General features: G+C 43.9%; 1 protein-coding gene across 1 annotated transcript in view; it reads right to left on the bottom strand.

The window, feature by feature from the left end:
* Window positions 1-16,344, bottom strand: part of LOC122800226 (dynein axonemal heavy chain 17-like) — a 17,083,451-nt gene that overhangs the window by 14,026,206 nt on the left and 3,040,901 nt on the right. Inside the window, exon 11 of the mRNA XM_044069720.1 lies at window positions 7,643-7,759. Coding sequence (XP_043925655.1) covers window positions 7,643-7,759 — 117 coding nt within the window. The remainder of the gene's footprint in view (window positions 1-7,642; window positions 7,760-16,344) is intronic.

Genomic DNA, 16,344 nt, shown 5'->3' with positions numbered 1-16,344 from the left:
AATGGCAGCCAGTTGAACTTTTACTGTAGATAAGCTAGCACCCTGCTGGAAAATGTACGCCAAGAACTCAAGGACCGCTGGAACAGGAGCTGTGTAAGGGTCCAAATCCCTTTGAGAAGCCCAGATAGAGAAACGCTTCCATTTGCTATGGTATAGTTTTCTCGTGGACGATTTATGAGCTGCCACCAGAATATTCTTGACTGGAGAAGAAAGACTAGGAGTCCTAGCAATCAAGGGAATAGGAGCAGCCAAGCAGTGAACTTCAGACTGACTAGGTTCAGATGAGAGACCCTCGAGGGGTGCAAAATTAAATCCGGTATCGGATCCAAGATCCATGGAGGAACTATTAGATGAGACCAAAGGAAGGGAAACCAGACTTGGCGAGGCTAGAATGGGGCAATGAGGATAACTTTGCTCCCCAACCTGCGAGCCTTCTGGAGAAATTTTGTTATGAGAGGTAATGGGGGGTAAGCATAAAAAAGACAGGGAGGCCAAGCATGGACCAGAGCATCCCTGGGGGATTCCATCTGTGGGAGGATTACAGCGAAGAACTCGCTGCACTTCGCGTCAGAAGGAGATGTGAAGAGATCGCAGGAAGGCCTACCCCACTCGAGGAAGATCTGCTCCACTACAGAAGGATTCAGAGACCACTCGTAAGGCATCAGGATAGTCCTGCTCAGTTTGTCCGCCAGTATGTTGGATCGACCCGGAATGTGCATTGCTACCAGAAAACGGCTGGTAGATATCGTCCATTCCCACACTCTCATGGCCTCGTGACAAAGGGGTTAAGATCTGGTTCCTCCCTGCTTGCTGATGTACCAGACCACTGACATGTTGTCTGTCTGAATTGCAATAGTTCCCAAAGGAAGAAAGGAATGAAGGGCCTGCAATGCTAACAAGACCGCCCTCATCTCTATAACACTGATATGCAATTTGGTCTCGTTCAGGGACCACATGCCTTGGACTGTCCTGCCCGAGCAATGCCCCCACACATTAGTTGGGTGGCATCCGTGGTCATCGTGGCTTGCAGAGGGGTTGTAATAAATGTTCGTCCCTAGACTAGTTCTAAGGAGTGTACCCCACCAGAGGAGGGACTTCCTGCAAGCATTGCTTATATAAATAGGATGCGTCAACTGCAGATCTAATAATGACCACTGGACCGCTAGTGTCCACTTAGTACCCGCATATGAAGACGAGCACAGGGGAGAAGAGTAATGGTTGCTGCCATGGAACCTAGGGCTCGTAATACTGCCTCGACTGGAGGAAGATGAAACTGAAGGATCACGGACACATGGAGTCGTAAGTTTCGAACTCTCTCCAGAGTTATAAAAACCTTGTTTGCAACATATCTATCCTCACTCCAATGTAGTCTAAGACCTGCACAGGCTTTAGAGAAGACTTGGACATGTTGATTGTAATTCCCAGCAACTCTGACAGTTTCAGGAAATAGTCTTTGGCCTGACAAAGTAGACGCCTGGAGGGAGCAGGAAGGAGCCAATCGTCCAATTATGGGTAGACCTGTATCCCCTGAAGCCTCAGGTGAGCCACTACTACTGCCATGACCTTGGTGAACACCCTGGGGGCTGTGGTGAGACCGAAGGGTAAAGCCCGGAATTGATAGTGATTGGCCCCTAGCCGAAAGTGGAGGAACCTCCTGGAGCATCTATGCATCTTTATATGGTAGTACACATCCTGGAGATCTACTGAGCACATCCAGTCATTCTCCTGCTGGTAAGGCAGGATGGATTGTAAAGTGATCATCCGGAACTTCTCTTTGGCAACTGATAGATTTAGGGTGGAAAGGTCGAGAATAGGCCTTAGGTCCTTGTCTTTTTTGGCACCAAAAAGAACCTGGAATAGATGCCTGATCCAGACCGATCTCAGGGGATACGCTAAATGACTTGTTTCCTTAGCAACTTTTCTATTTCTAGTGCTGCTGTCTCCCTTTGTGCAGATGGAACGTCCAGGAGGTGTTTTGGAAGAATGGGAGGAACCACAAAGGGGATGGTGTAGCCTCTGGATATGATTTGAAGCACCCGATGGTCTGTTGACATGGACTCCCATGCCATCAGGTGCAATGAAATGCGACCCCTGACTGCCTCCAAAGCACAGCAGTTGGGCAATCCCTCAGGGCTGTTGCCCGGGCCTGTCCAAGAACAGTTCTCGGACCCCCCCGCCTCTGGGCCAGCGTCTGAGTGGTCCCCCTCCACCTCTGGGGGAAGATGAGTCCTGAGTGTCCCAGGAATATTGTGACTTCCAGAACCACATCTTCTTTTGCCCCCGCTGATTTCTGGAAAAGGATCTTTGGGGGTTAGAGAAGCGGATCCCAATGGAAGACAATGTCTTCCCATCCTTTTCACTCTGGACCAACATGTCGCGAACCGTCTTCCCGAACAAGGGAGAACCATCATAAGGGGCATTCATGAAAGACGCCTTAAAGGGTTACGTGAACTGACATAGCCTGAGCCAGGCGTGTCACCTCATGGAAACGCCAGACCCGGCTGCCCTCGCTGCTCCTTTAGTGGCATGCGAAAGGAGATGCATGGACATGTTAGAAACTGCTTTAAGAGTGGCCATACATGCAGAGAATATGCGCTTATCCTCAGGTGACATGGACTCCGGGGGTGACTCAGTTAGTTCCTTGACCAGGTCGCGCTGCAGTCGAGTGACATGGGCCAAGTAATTCAATGCCCTTACAGAAAAGGTGGCTGAAGCATATGTCCGCTTTCTTAGATGATCCATCATCCTGGACTCTCGGTCGGGGGGGGGGGGTGGACTGTAGAACTTTCCTGAGCTAGTTCTTTCTTGGTGGCAGCCACTACTACCATGGCGTCCACTGGGGACCCCTTGTTCCAACTGGATCTGTCTGCAGAAGGACTCAACATCTTGTCAGGCCGCTTTGGGATTGGCTCCATGGTGTCCTGTTCCTTCCATGCCTGGGTGATAATAAGGTCCACCAAGGGATCTGCGAGGGGGGGGCACTCAGGAGGTAGATGGGCCCTTGCTGAATGTCTCCAGAAACACAACTCATCCAAGGAAGGTTTGGGGGCGGACCAACCCCCCCCACCCGCTGCTGCAGGAGTTCCATTATGTCTCCAAAGGAGACATCGTCGGGGTGGGGTGATCTGGGGGAACCTTCCCCAACCTCCAAATTGGTGTCCTCGGTGAGGGACTCTGGGGAAAAGGGAACCTACCTGTTGCTACCAGCAACACAAACACCCAAAAACTATCCAAAAAAAGCACCTACCACGCCTGGAGCTCTGAGAACACGCTGGTTGGAAAAGCTACAGCAAACGAGATCTGAGGGAAGGAAGGAGATTGAGGGGTATTATGGGTAAGGGAAGGAGCTTGGAGGTCAGATCAGATGCTGGTGAAGCTGCCGTCTCAGATCCGATCCGGATCCAATTCCCACAGGTTGATGATCAAATGAAGTCAACTACTTCAGATGTGGTCCTTACGTATAATGCAAGAGCAAAGCTGCTAATGCAAAGAAACCAGTGAAAAACTTCAAACTGAGCCCTGAACCAATCAATGAAATAGCTCAAATTGAGCCCTGAACCAGTAATCTTTAGTTAGACAGTCCTACTCTACACTCCTGCTATGAGGGAATGGGTGGGTCTCCAAAAGCAGATGTCCTGATTTTTTAGTGCTCAATCCTCAAACAGAACTAGATTCAGCCAGTCTAAATCCAGTCTATACTACGGCCAACAGAGGTACAATGGAACAATAAAATTAAAGAAGAATATTTTTTCTTCTCTTAAATTAAATAGGCAACAGAGTAAAAAGCAACACATTTTTTCTTAAATTAAATATAGCAACAGAATAAAACAGCAGAGCAGATATTTTCTTAAATAAGTAAAAGCAATAGTTAGTGTGACATACAGTCAGGTGCAACAAATGCAGTAGTAAAACTGAAACTTAGCATTAGTAGTTATCTCGGATGGTTTGGTATGATTAGAGGAGCAGAGACTGATTGCCTACCTCTCTGGAGTCTTTCTAAAAGAAGAGCAAACCTGAGCAAACAGGGCCCTTACGTATAATACAAAAGCAAAGCAGCTAATACAAAGAAACCATTGAAAAAGCTCAAACTGAGCACTGAGCCAATGAAATATATCAAACTGAGCCCTGACTCAATGAAATAGCTCACACTGAGCCCTGAACCAGCAACCTTCAATTAGATAATCCTACTGTACACTCCTGCCAGAAGGGTACAGGGGGTTTCTCCAAAAGAAGATGTTCTGATATTTTAGTGCTCAATCCTCAACCAGAACTGGATTCAGCTGGTCTGAATTCAGTCTATACTATGGACAACAGAAGTGCAACGGAACAACATAATTAAAGCAGAATACTTTTTTTCTCTTAAAGAGAGATCAGTGCAGAGGTCATCCAGACCCACTTCTACATCTTCCTCTCTAAGGTCTGTTACATCTACCAGAGGCTTAACAGAAGCAGATGTGGGCAGAATGATGAGGAAGTTCCTCAGGACCCAAATTCAGCTGGAGGTTCTCCTGGCTTCATCTCCCATTAGACCTGTGAGCTTTGGCCATTCAGATTTATCAGTGGCTGCTCCTACCCTAATCCATCCCCCATCTTTGGGGATACTGGATCCAAGATTTCCACAAAAGTTGTCCATGCCAGATCTAAAGATGTGGTCATCTTCCACCCTAGTAACTTCTCTGATTCCACTGGTCCTGAGTTCCTCGGTTCCAGACAGATTTCGGAACTGAAGCTTCTTTCCCAGTTCTGGGGGAAGGGGATTGACTCTGAAGATGTTGGAGGTGTCCCTTCCTCTCGGAGCTATGGCATTACATAGCTTACATCTTTCATCAGTCTTGCAACAAGACCAAGTTGGTTCCCTACATCATCCAGGTGTAGAGGCTTTGGCTCCTACCTGGAAGGTTTGGGATTCCCCCTCAGCTTCTGCTTTTGATGCAGTCAAGAGAGCTCTCTCAGTGCTGGTAAATGGACTTTTCTATCCCTGTTGACTCCACCTGCACCACAGCATACAGCCCTTGTGATCCTACGCAATCTATCCCATTGGGACATCTTGTTCCTTCAGATGTTTCACATCCAGGACATACATCAAAATGATGGCTCCCGGATTTGGTGTGAGATAGAGCCAGGAGTACCCAAATCTGGGTCTATGCTCTGAGAAATATTGTCATCATCCTATCCACTTCGGCTTCTGACAAGCTTCTGGAAGATCTAAGAAATGATGTGTTGAATGGAGGCCTGGAATGCCTACAGGGAGATCCCTCCAGGAAAGGTGAAGGAAGACATGTAGTAGTAGTAACCAGATCCAGTAGGAGCGGAGGAGTACAAATATGAGGCGATTTAGGTTTTGAACGAGTTGGAGTCGACTTTTTATGGGTTTTAGAAGGAGGCTCCGATGAAGGGGCTGACACGGAAGAACAGTCTGTGAACCTCTTACGCGACTTATTTTCCTTGGCTGATGAATCTGACTTCCCTTGTCAAGTTTTTTGGTAGGGGTTTCAGCCCCAGCAACTGAAGAAGTAGAGGAAGAAGGAAGTGTCAGTTGCAGCACTAGGCTAAATCTAGAACAGACTGAACAATCTGCATCCATGTGCATGGGTCCTAAACAATAAACAAATTCCCTGTGGGCATCTGAGTTAGGAAGCTTATGCCCACAGGTAACACACCTACAGTTGGCTTCTCAGCCATTGTAATCTAAGAAGACAAATACCTAAAGACACTTAGGATAGATACATTTTTTTTATGGTAAAGATGAAGGAAATAAAGAGAATGAAATAGATATATATATAAAGAGAAAGGAACTATCAACATTGGTAGAAAGAGAGTACTCTAACGAGTAGTCATAAAGGAAAACAGTACCAGTGATGGTACTTTAAAGAGGCAGTAGCTAAAAGGTGCATGGAAATTGCTTAAAAGGATTAAGGGTGGGAAGTAGATTTTATGTTACTTCTAATGAGATTACAATAGAAAGAGCAGGAAGCAATAAAGGTGCCATTTTTTTCTCAGAAGGCGTAGACATACTATTTTTCTCAATGACTAGACTTTCTGTGGTGGAACTTCAAGAATCTGGAAGCTATTCCTAACATTAATCCACTAGAAAGACCATGATTATATCTCAAATAATTTTTGTTTCAAAGAAAAGTCTGATTTTTTTATAGGTCCACAGTTGTATAGGTAAGTACTAGACTAACTGTCGCTACTGGCCTTTTAAGCCTAGCCAATTTCCCTTTTTGTGCTTGAAATAACCTATTCAATTAGGTTATAGATTGGCTTTACCCATTCCATGGTTGATAAATTATATATCATCCCTAATAAGAATAAATGGGATCATGCCATAGATAATTTGAGGATACCCATGCATGGAATAAATTATTAGGAATGCCTCTGTCCATTAGTAGTACAGGGATCAGTCCTGGGGTAAATTTCTGTTTCCCATCCACAGATCTAAGTTGTGCTTGAAAATAGACAGGGGTGAACTTTGTTTTATGTAGATGGGGAGTCTGTTCCACAGCAGTGGTATCCTCCACAAAATATACTTGTCCCTCCAAATCATTCTGTTGATGTTGTGGAAGAGGTTTAGATCCCTAGGCTGTGTATTTCTGATGTCACTTGACTTGCTTAAGTGCAGTAAATTTATCAGTAATGGGTTGGAGAATGCCTTGTATGCCAGATATCGGTCACCTCTAAGCAGTCTGTAGGATAATGAGTATAGTGACTGGGCTTTGAGTTGGTTCGCATTGGACATATTCCTTAGGCCTTGTATCCTTTTAGTAAGGTATCTCTGCGGATGTTCCATTTGTTGTGTGTGCCCAGACAGATATATGCCAAAGGGAGCATCATATTCAATGACTGGCCTGATGAGGGCTGAGCAAAGAGGGACAATGACATCCCTAGATGTAGACATAGTCCCTTTGTTTATAAGCTCTGCAATACAGAAGGACTTTCTTACAACAACAGACACATGTTGGTCAAAAGACAGGTCACTGCCCACACAAGTTACCAAATGCTGAACAATTGGGTCAACTCTTAGGCCATATTGTTAATGTGGTTTCACTTTCTCTTCCTAGTTGCTTCACAGAATTCTTGACAGAAAATCAGGGCAACGTGTCCAGTTCTGGTACAAGACAAACTAAGCATGCCCATTGGAGTAATAATTCATCTGCCACAAAGACATTAGCTAGACTTTTCTTGAATTATGTCATAGTCAGAATAGCTGCCAACTTCTTAATAACAAAAAAGATAAAACAAGAAAACCATGGCTGATGATGAAGACTAGCAATTACAGAGGACAGAAAGGGTATGTTAAGTACATTCCATATATGATGAAAAAACTATATGGCAGATAAAAACACTGCTCATAAATGTTGACCCAGGTGCGAGTGATAGTGGGGTAGTCCAATTTAACAGCAGATCAGAGTAAGACAGTTTAGTCAGTCGTAGCATTTGCCAGCACATATTCCAAAAAATCTAACACAAAATCATCTCAAAAAAGATAACAAGATTCTTTATTGTTGTGTAATCAAAATGTTACGCAGATCAGTTTACTGTCTTCTCCAGGATTTCCACATCTAGTCCTGTGACTTCAATGAATATCAGACTCTTAAAAAATAACATCTATGAGTATCACTGAAGTGATGCACCACATTACCTTGACAGCAGATTCTATACAGCTGCAGTCGTCAAAACTTTGACAGATGATGGTTGCCAGTCTTCTTTTAAAATCTAGAGTTTTCATTTTAAATACTAAATAATCATCTTCAAATTTCTGAAAGAAATATAAGTAAAGAGGCAGTCATATTAGTTAAAGTACTTTAGATGTACCCTTTACACTAAATCCTATAAATTATAATTAAAAGTAGAATGACTGCTTGCATGACAAAGAACACATTTTGTTAATTTCTCACCAAAGATTTAATACTAATATGCTTAACAATTCAAAGATATAATATCCTTTCTGAACAGGAATGAAAATCTTATTAACTTAATCAAGCCTAAGCCTTTCACATCACAGCACTGCAAGTATGTGCCACTATTGTCCATTACAGTAAAATGACCTATCCTAGTCTTTGGCAAAATGGGTTGTGTGAGACTTTACCATAATCCCAGTGAGACAAGAAAGTAATTCCTGAGATAATATATGAGACACTCCCTCTCATGAATGCACTTGTGAAGGATACAAGGTCTCAGCTGTCACACACTGCCTTGTAAGTTTCTTCTGAAATAACACATGCTCTCTGTTTTTTAAGATACTCCTAATTTATTCTTATTTTACTGCAGTCAAGAGCAAAAATCCATTTGCATTAATGTTGTCCACTTTGTTATTATTAGCATTAATAAAAAATTGTTGATTTATTTCAGCAGCAACCAGCAAAGTCAGACACTACTTTCGTTGCAATAATGACAGGTACATGAGGGAAATGCTTCTATTATGACTTTTCGGGTTGCATCTAGACAAGGTTACTAGTGGATGAAAATGTGCATAATCTCGTCTGTATAAATAAAAAAAAGTTATGTACTCACCAAAACATTCCATCTGTGTTGTCCATTTTCATTCTTCCTCAACTGATGGGTTCAGATCCAGTCCCTCGGATACGACTTTGCCACTGCTAAAGCTTGTGGCAACCAAGAAATCTTGAGCTTCTCCCTTACCCACAATGCACCAACCCCAATCACCTCAGATCTTGTTTGCTGACTTTAGTAAAAAGGGCATATTCATACTCAAAAATGGAGAAGGCTATATTTGGAGCTAAATATAAAGGACAGAAATGTCCTGTATCTACTCATTCTTCTAGAAATTTCAAGGATGGGGGTTGGTGGGAGGGGAGTTGAGGAAGAATGAAAATGGACAATAGAGATGGAATGTTATGGTGAGTACATAACTTCTTTATCTGATGTTGTCAATTTTCATTCTATCCTCAAATGATGGGACAGAGTCCCCAGCTACCTAAAATCCAGGGTGGACTCAAAGAAGAATATTCCTGAGCACCATTAAGCCAAATGATGGTCTACCTCTGGAGACCAGATCTAATTTGAAATTAGTAACAAAAGTATGGGAAGTAGCCCAACTTGCTGCTGCACATATATCATTCATGGACATTCTGGACTGAAACACTGAGGAAGTAGCCATGGATCTAGTTGAACCAGCTTATAACAGTTTTCATATAGTAATGTCCAATTTGTTATAATCAAATGAAATACATTTGGTTAGCCACCGAGATAAAGTGATTTTGGCAACTGTTTTTTTCCAATCCAATTTTACTTCTGAGAATGAAGCAAACAATTGGCCAGATTTTCTGCAGTCTTTTGTTCTATGTTGGTAGAAACGTAACTGTCTGTGGACATCCAATAAATGTAACATGTATTCACCCTTGTTAGCAAATTTAGGAAAGAATACTGGGAAATCAATGGATTGATATTAGAAGAAGAGAGCCTTTCAAGAAGGTCTTTCTTAATTTGTGAGAGGCGACAGAGAAACCATCAAAATCAATGTGAAAATTTGATTATGGCCACTAACTGAACTTTAATGGTTGATGAACTAGGAACTAGCCTCTTCTTTAAAAAAGATGGGACAAAAATTCAAGAATGCTATGTTTGGGGGCGGAAAAAGGTTCAGTATTATTTAGGTGAGCCCAGAGAACAAGCCTTTTTCATTTGCTGGAATAGAGCTTTCTGGTGGAAGGCATATAGGAAGATAAAAGTATTTGACGAACACGTTAAAAGAGCATAGGTTGTCTGGCTATTAATGGAACTGGAGAAGCCAGGCAGTCAGCCTGAGTCTGGTTATGTTTGGATGAATTATGCCTGTCAGGTGAGACAGGAGGTCTGGAGTTGGATCTAGAATCCAAGGTTGGTAAAACAATTGAGGCCAAAGGAAAGGGAACCAAATTTGTTGAGGCCAGTAAGGTGCACTGAGGATGACTTTGCTCTTCAACATGGCAGCTTTCTGAAAGAATTTTGGAATTAGCAGTATGGGTGGAAAAGTGTAGCGTAGACCAGGAGGCCAATTGTGAAGTACAGCATCCCTTGGTAATTCCTCCTGTGAGAGCAATAGGCTAAGTAGCTGCTACATTTGATATTTACAGGGGAAGCAAAAAGATTGCAGCAAGGCTGGCTGCACTGATGGAAAATTATTTCTGTGACATTCTTGTTCAGGTACCATTCATGAGGTAGAAGAATGCACCTGCTCAGGTTTGTCTGCTATCACATTGGATTTCCCAGGAATATGCATGGTTATGAGAAAGTGGTTGAATGAGATTGTCCATTGCCACAGTCTGAGAGCAACAAGAGGTAAGATCTGGTCCCTCCTTGCTTGTTGATGTACCAAACTACTGACATATTGCCTGTTTGAATTGCACTAGTCCCCAAAGGCAGAGCATTCTGGAAGGCCTGCAGTGCTAAAATCACTGCTGTCATCTCTAGGAGACTGATGTGCAAGTTGGCCTCTTTGGGGGACTAAGTGCCTTGGAGTGTTCTCTCCAAAAAAAGCCCCCCCCCCATCCTAGTGGGGAAGCATCCGTGGTCATTATGGTCTTGGGCTGAGGGGGAATAAACAGACAGCCTTGTAGAACCTGATCTGATTGAACCCATCACCTGAGATCTGTCATGCATGTATGTATTGTATCTGATAAGACATGGGCTGATAAAGTATTGATCACTGTGTGGCTAGCATCCACTGAGGAATTCTCATGTAAAATCTGGCTAAAGATACTGATGTTATTGCCACTGCCATGGAACCGGGAGCTTGAAGGACTAGGCAGGTTGAATTCTTTGTACTGCAGATTATCTTTCTGACCTGTGATTGTATGGTCTGAATTCTCGAGGGCGGTAGTGAAGCTATGGTTGACTGTGTTGAGTATTGCTCCATTGAATTCTAGGCTATGAGTTGGTTTTAGTTGAGACTTTTCGTAGTTTATGGTTATCCCAGAAGAGAGCAAGTCCGGAGAACCTGAGCTCATGCCCTTATCAGTTGATATCTGGCTGGAGAGGAAATGAGCCAGTCGTCTAGATACGGAAACACCAGGAATCCTTCCAGTCTTAAGTGATCTGCTACTACTGGCATGCACTTGGTAAACACTCTTGGGACTGTGGTGAGTCCAACAGGCAGAACTCTGAACTGGTAATAACTGGCTCCCAGACGGAAGCATAAATGCCTTCTGGCTCATCTGTTCATCTTTATATGATAGTACACATCCTGAAGGTCTACTCAGTACATCCAGCCATCCTTGCCCAGAAATGGGAGAATGGACTGAACCGTGACCATCCAAAACTTGGTTAGTTGAACTGACTTGTTTAAATTGGTGAGATCCAAAATTGGTCTCCAGTCCCCTGTTTTCCTTGGCACTAAAAAGAACCTTGAGTAAGTTCCAGATTTTATCTGGTCTGGTGGAACCTCTTGGATGACTCTTTTTTTTCTAGCAGCGTTTGAATTTGAATTTGAATTGTTGCTTGTTCCCTCTGACTGGGTGGAACATCAAGGATTTTTCTTGAGTTTGGAGGAGGAAGGGAAAAGGGAATTATATAACCTCTGGAAATAATTCTCTGTATCCAAGTACCCTTTGTTAAATCTATCCAGGCTCTCTGGTGCAGGGATAAATGTTCCCTGACTGCCTCCACAGCAGGGCAATCAGGCCTCCTTTCAGGAGCACTGGTAGGGTCTGTCAAAGAAGGATTCTCTGGACCCCTGGTTTTGGGGGCCACCTCTGCTGCATGGGCATCATCGTCCATTAAGGTTCCCTCCTCTGCCTCTGGGGGAACCTCCTCCACGTATATCTTGGAATGGACCCTGAGACTTCTTAAACCACATTTTTCGACCACCCCATTGATTCTTGGAAAAGGATCTTTGAGGGGTCGAAAAACATACTCTCAAGGCAGACAGGGTTTCTCTATCCTTTTCAAACCTGGATAGTGTGTCCTTTACCTTGAGGCCAAACAAGAAGTGATGTCGAACAGGGCATTGACGAACAAGGACCTGAAGGGCTTTGCAAAATCACACAAGTGCATCCAGGCATGCCTCCTAATGGAAATGCCTGAACCCGCTGCTCTTGAGGTTTTTTCTGCTACATGCAAAACTAACCTCATGAAGGAATTAGAAATGTATTGTAGAGTGGCCAACTGAGAAGTCACAGATGACTGAACTTCTTCAGAAACAGCTCCTGGGAGGGTATTTGACAACTCCTTAATCAAATCCCTCTGAAGTCTTGTAAAATGTGCCTTAAAGTGAAGGTCAGAAGCACAGACATACTTCCCAAATCCATTCATCACCTGCGACTCCCTGTTGGGAGGATGGACAGTGGAATTCTCCTTGGCAAGTTCCTTTTTGGTGGTCACCACTACAACCATGGCACCCTATTCCCCAAAACTGATTGTCCATGGGTGGTGTCATAATCTTATCTGGTCTCCGATGTATAGGTTCAATGGTGTTAGGTTCCTTCCATGCCCACCAAGAGATCGACTCAATGACCTCATCACTGGGTAGAGTCATCATCATCCAGGAGGTAGATGGATCAGTACCAAAGGTCTCTAGGAATATGGACTCCTCAGACAAAGGGTTGCTGACTGTCCAACCACCTCTCTTGTTAAGGATTTCAGGGATGTCTCCAAATGAGACATCTTCAGGAGGTGACTGTGGGGAACCTTCACCTTCATCAAAATCTGGATCTTCTGTGATGGACTCCTCTAGTGAATCTAGATGCTTCCTCTTGCATGTCTTCTTCTTAGGGACCTCCTCTGTGGGATGATCTGGAGAGGTATCAGAAGAACAAATCAATTTTCCTATGGGAAGCATAAGATCTTGCTACTGACTGTCCATGTGGAAAGATTTGGTGAGGCACTGAACTCTGAGATGTCAGGGTTGAAGATCTGGAATCCGAGGGGGTTAGATCCATCCTTTCTGTCATGGCAGAGAAAACTCTCTTCACAACCTCGAACGCAGATTTCCCCAGAGAAAGGGAAGACCTCAGATCTGAGAAGGCATGCTTCTCAACCATGGCCTTACCCCGCTCCGAAGGCAAAATGCCAGAGGTGGAAGCCAGAGTTGAGCTGTCCAATGCCAAGGATCTGAGGTGCATAGATGGCTAGGAAAGACTGCATCACCTCGGATCTGACAGGGAAGCTTTGGCTCTGAGAGCTCTTCAGATCCAACAGAATTAGAGTGCATAGAGTAAGCTTAGAATTCAAGGACACAGCAATCCTCGGACTCAAGCCAGACAGATCCGGACAGCTAGGCTCCATAGACTCTGAGACCACTGAAGGAGTCAGAGGAGGAAATTGTAGTGGGGGTGTAACAGAAACATGGACTTCCTGATCCAAAGGGGAAGGAGCCAAGGGAACTCATCTGACCCTGTGTTGCGAATATCTTCCTCACCACTCTTTCCACATCTACCTCTGTGAGACTTCTGGAAGAAAAGTGGAAAGCACCGAAGGAGACCTGGGTCTGTCCAGAAATGGGGAAGGTATCCTGGAGAGTACAGGATCCACCAATGGTGAATGCCAAGTCCTTGGTAAAATAATAGGGGTCGAAGTAGAAGTACCAGCAACAGCTGGATCCAGTTTAGATAATTTCAGATCCTAGAAGGACGGAGCAGATAATTATGGTCTCCTTGGAACCGAAGGAGTCACATCAGACATTTTCAGATCTAAGCGTAAAGTCAGATCTTTGTGAGACCTCATTTTTGAGGACTCCAAAGCAGAGGAGGAAGAAGAAGGCCTTGGAGATATAGACTTTGTTTTTGTTTGTGGAGATCTCTCCGGATATAGCCTTTCCAAAAGATGAAGGCAAAAGACCTTTCAGAATGAGTTTGCTCTTGTGTTCAACTAATGCCCTTGGGTTAAATCAGTGGCAAATAGAATAATCTACCTGTAAATGAAGTGACCCTAAACAATATACACATAAACTGTGAGCATCTGATAAAGGGAGATTATGCCTACACTTAGTATATTTCTTACAGCCTGCTGAAGCTTTATCTGCCATACTGTCATGACAAAAAAAAAAAAAAAAGGAATGAGAAGATTAACTATTTCTAGTACTACTACCTTTTTTAAAAGAAAGAAAAGAAAAAAAAGTTATGTACTCACCTTAACGTTCCATCTGAGTAGGTAACTTCATTTGTCAGCAACCTGTGGGTATCAGATCCGATTCGGATCCAAGCCGGCAGCTTTCCAAGCCAAAGATCCGAGCTCCAAGCTCCTCCCCTACCCATAATACCTTGCTACCTCCCTCTACTCCTCAGATCGAGTTTGCCATAGTATCACAGAATACTACAATAACCAAAGGACAAACCACATGAACATCCTAACCTGATGTCATCTGGGAAGTGGAACACAATAATCCTATAAGGACGAACTACAGGTCAGGGGGATGGAGGGAGGGTAGGTTGCTGACAAATGAAGTTACCTACTCAGATGGAACGTTATGGTGAGTACATAACTTCTTTATCTGAAGTAGTTAACTTCATTTGATCAGAACCTGTGGAACAGAGTCCCCAGCTACCAACAACTTGGGAGGCCCTCATGGAAGGATATTCCAGAGCACTGCAGAGCCAAAAGATGCACATCCTCTGGATATTAGATGCAATTTATAATGTGTAATAAAAGTATGAGAGGAAGCCCAAGTCGCTGCTGAACAAATGTCATCCAAAGAAACCCTCACCCAGAAGGCAGCAGAAGTAGCCATAGAACAGGTAGAGTGAGCTCGAACCCTCAGGGGCTCAGGTCGACCAGAGCTTCTGTATGCGAGAAGGATGCATTGGGAAATCCATCAAGCTAAGGTTACTTTAGTCACTGGCTTACCCAGACAGGACTTAGCAAATGAAACAAAGAGCTGATCTGATTTTCGAAATTCAGCTGTTCTGTTTAAGTAAAATCGCAACTGTCTATGTACATCCAGACAATGATATCTATACTCTCCTTTGTTCTGATAATTAGGAAAGAAGACAGGTAGATTGATGGGCTGGTTGACGTTGGCTTCGGAAGCCACTTTAGGCAGAAAGGAGGGATTAGTCCCGAGGGAAACCCTGTCTTTATGAAAGATGATGTATGGAGGCTTACTGCAAAGAGCGTGAAGCTCCGATATCCTCCTAGCTGAGGTAATAGCAATCAGGAAGGCAGTTTTCCAAGATACATACTTTAAGTCGACCGAAGCTGCAGGTTCAAAGGGGGGGGGGGTCAGTCAGAGCCTGAAGAAATAGAAGTTATGTTCTTACCATAACGTTCCATGTTAGTTGTCTTCTTCTCGCCTTCTTCTTGCTGGATGGGTTCGGAGCCGACCTCGGCTCCGACTCGGCCACTGTAAAAGCTCGAGAGTTGGTTCCACCGGCTCGAGGCTCCCCTTATATCCCACAATGCTAGGCGTGAGTTACCTCAGATCTCGTTTGTAAGCTAACCCCAGCTTATAATAGTAACAGAATAACTATAACAAAGTCCACCTCTAAACCAGGGAGAAAGAAGGGTGACCTACATCCTGATCCAGGAAATATGCACAACAGCATATACCTAAGAAAAGAGGTGGTAGAAAGAGAGGTCACAATCACAACTCCTCTAGGTCTGTCCAGGCCAGGGGGAAGGAGGGTGGGACGCGAAGAAGAAGCGAGAAGAAGACAACTAACATGGAACGTTATGGTAAGAACATAACTTCTATATGTTAAGTTGTCTATCTCGCCTTCATTCTTGCTGGATGGGACCGCGTCCTAGCACCTTGTCCCGGGTGGCCTAACGGAACAGACTCCTGAGAACAGTGGAACCAAAGTTAGCTCTATGCCTAGAAGCTAAATCCAACTTATAATGAGAAATGAAAGTGTGAGGAGTAGCCCAAGTAGCCGCTGCACAAATGGTGTCAATAGGCAGTCTGTCTTGGAAGGCTAAAGAAGTAGCCAAAGCTCTGGTGGAATGGGCCTTAGGTTTATTAGGCAGCTTTTGGTGTCTAATTTCATAAACAAGGGAAATCAGAGATGTTAGCCATCTAGATAATGATACCTTTGAAACTGAAAGTCCCTTTCTGCCTTCTGCATAGGAGACAAACAGCTGGTCAGATTTTCTGAATTGTTTTGTTCTATCCAAATAGTACCTCAACTGACGATGAACATCTAGCCAGTGTAATTTTTGTTCAGACCTATTGGAATATTCTGGAAAAAAGACAGGGAGGTCAATGCTTTGATTTAGGTTAGACATCGAGACTACCTTAGGCAAAAAGGACGGGTTGGTTCGTAAGGATACCCTGTCCTTATGGAACAATAGATAAGGAGGTCGACAGCTGAGTGCATGAAGTTCCGAAACTCTTCTAGCTGAAGTAATAGCTACCAGAAAGAGAGTCTTCCATGATAGCAATTTTAAAGAACAGGAGGCTGCAGGTTCGAA

This window comes from Protopterus annectens, chromosome 4.part0 (genome assembly GCF_019279795.1).
Source record: "Protopterus annectens isolate FY-2018-M chromosome 4.part0, PAN1.0, whole genome shotgun sequence".
Taxonomy (NCBI): Eukaryota; Metazoa; Chordata; order Ceratodontiformes; family Protopteridae; genus Protopterus; species Protopterus annectens.
Note: the sequence above shows the minus strand (reverse complement) of the source record. Positions and strands in the feature narration are given on the sequence as shown.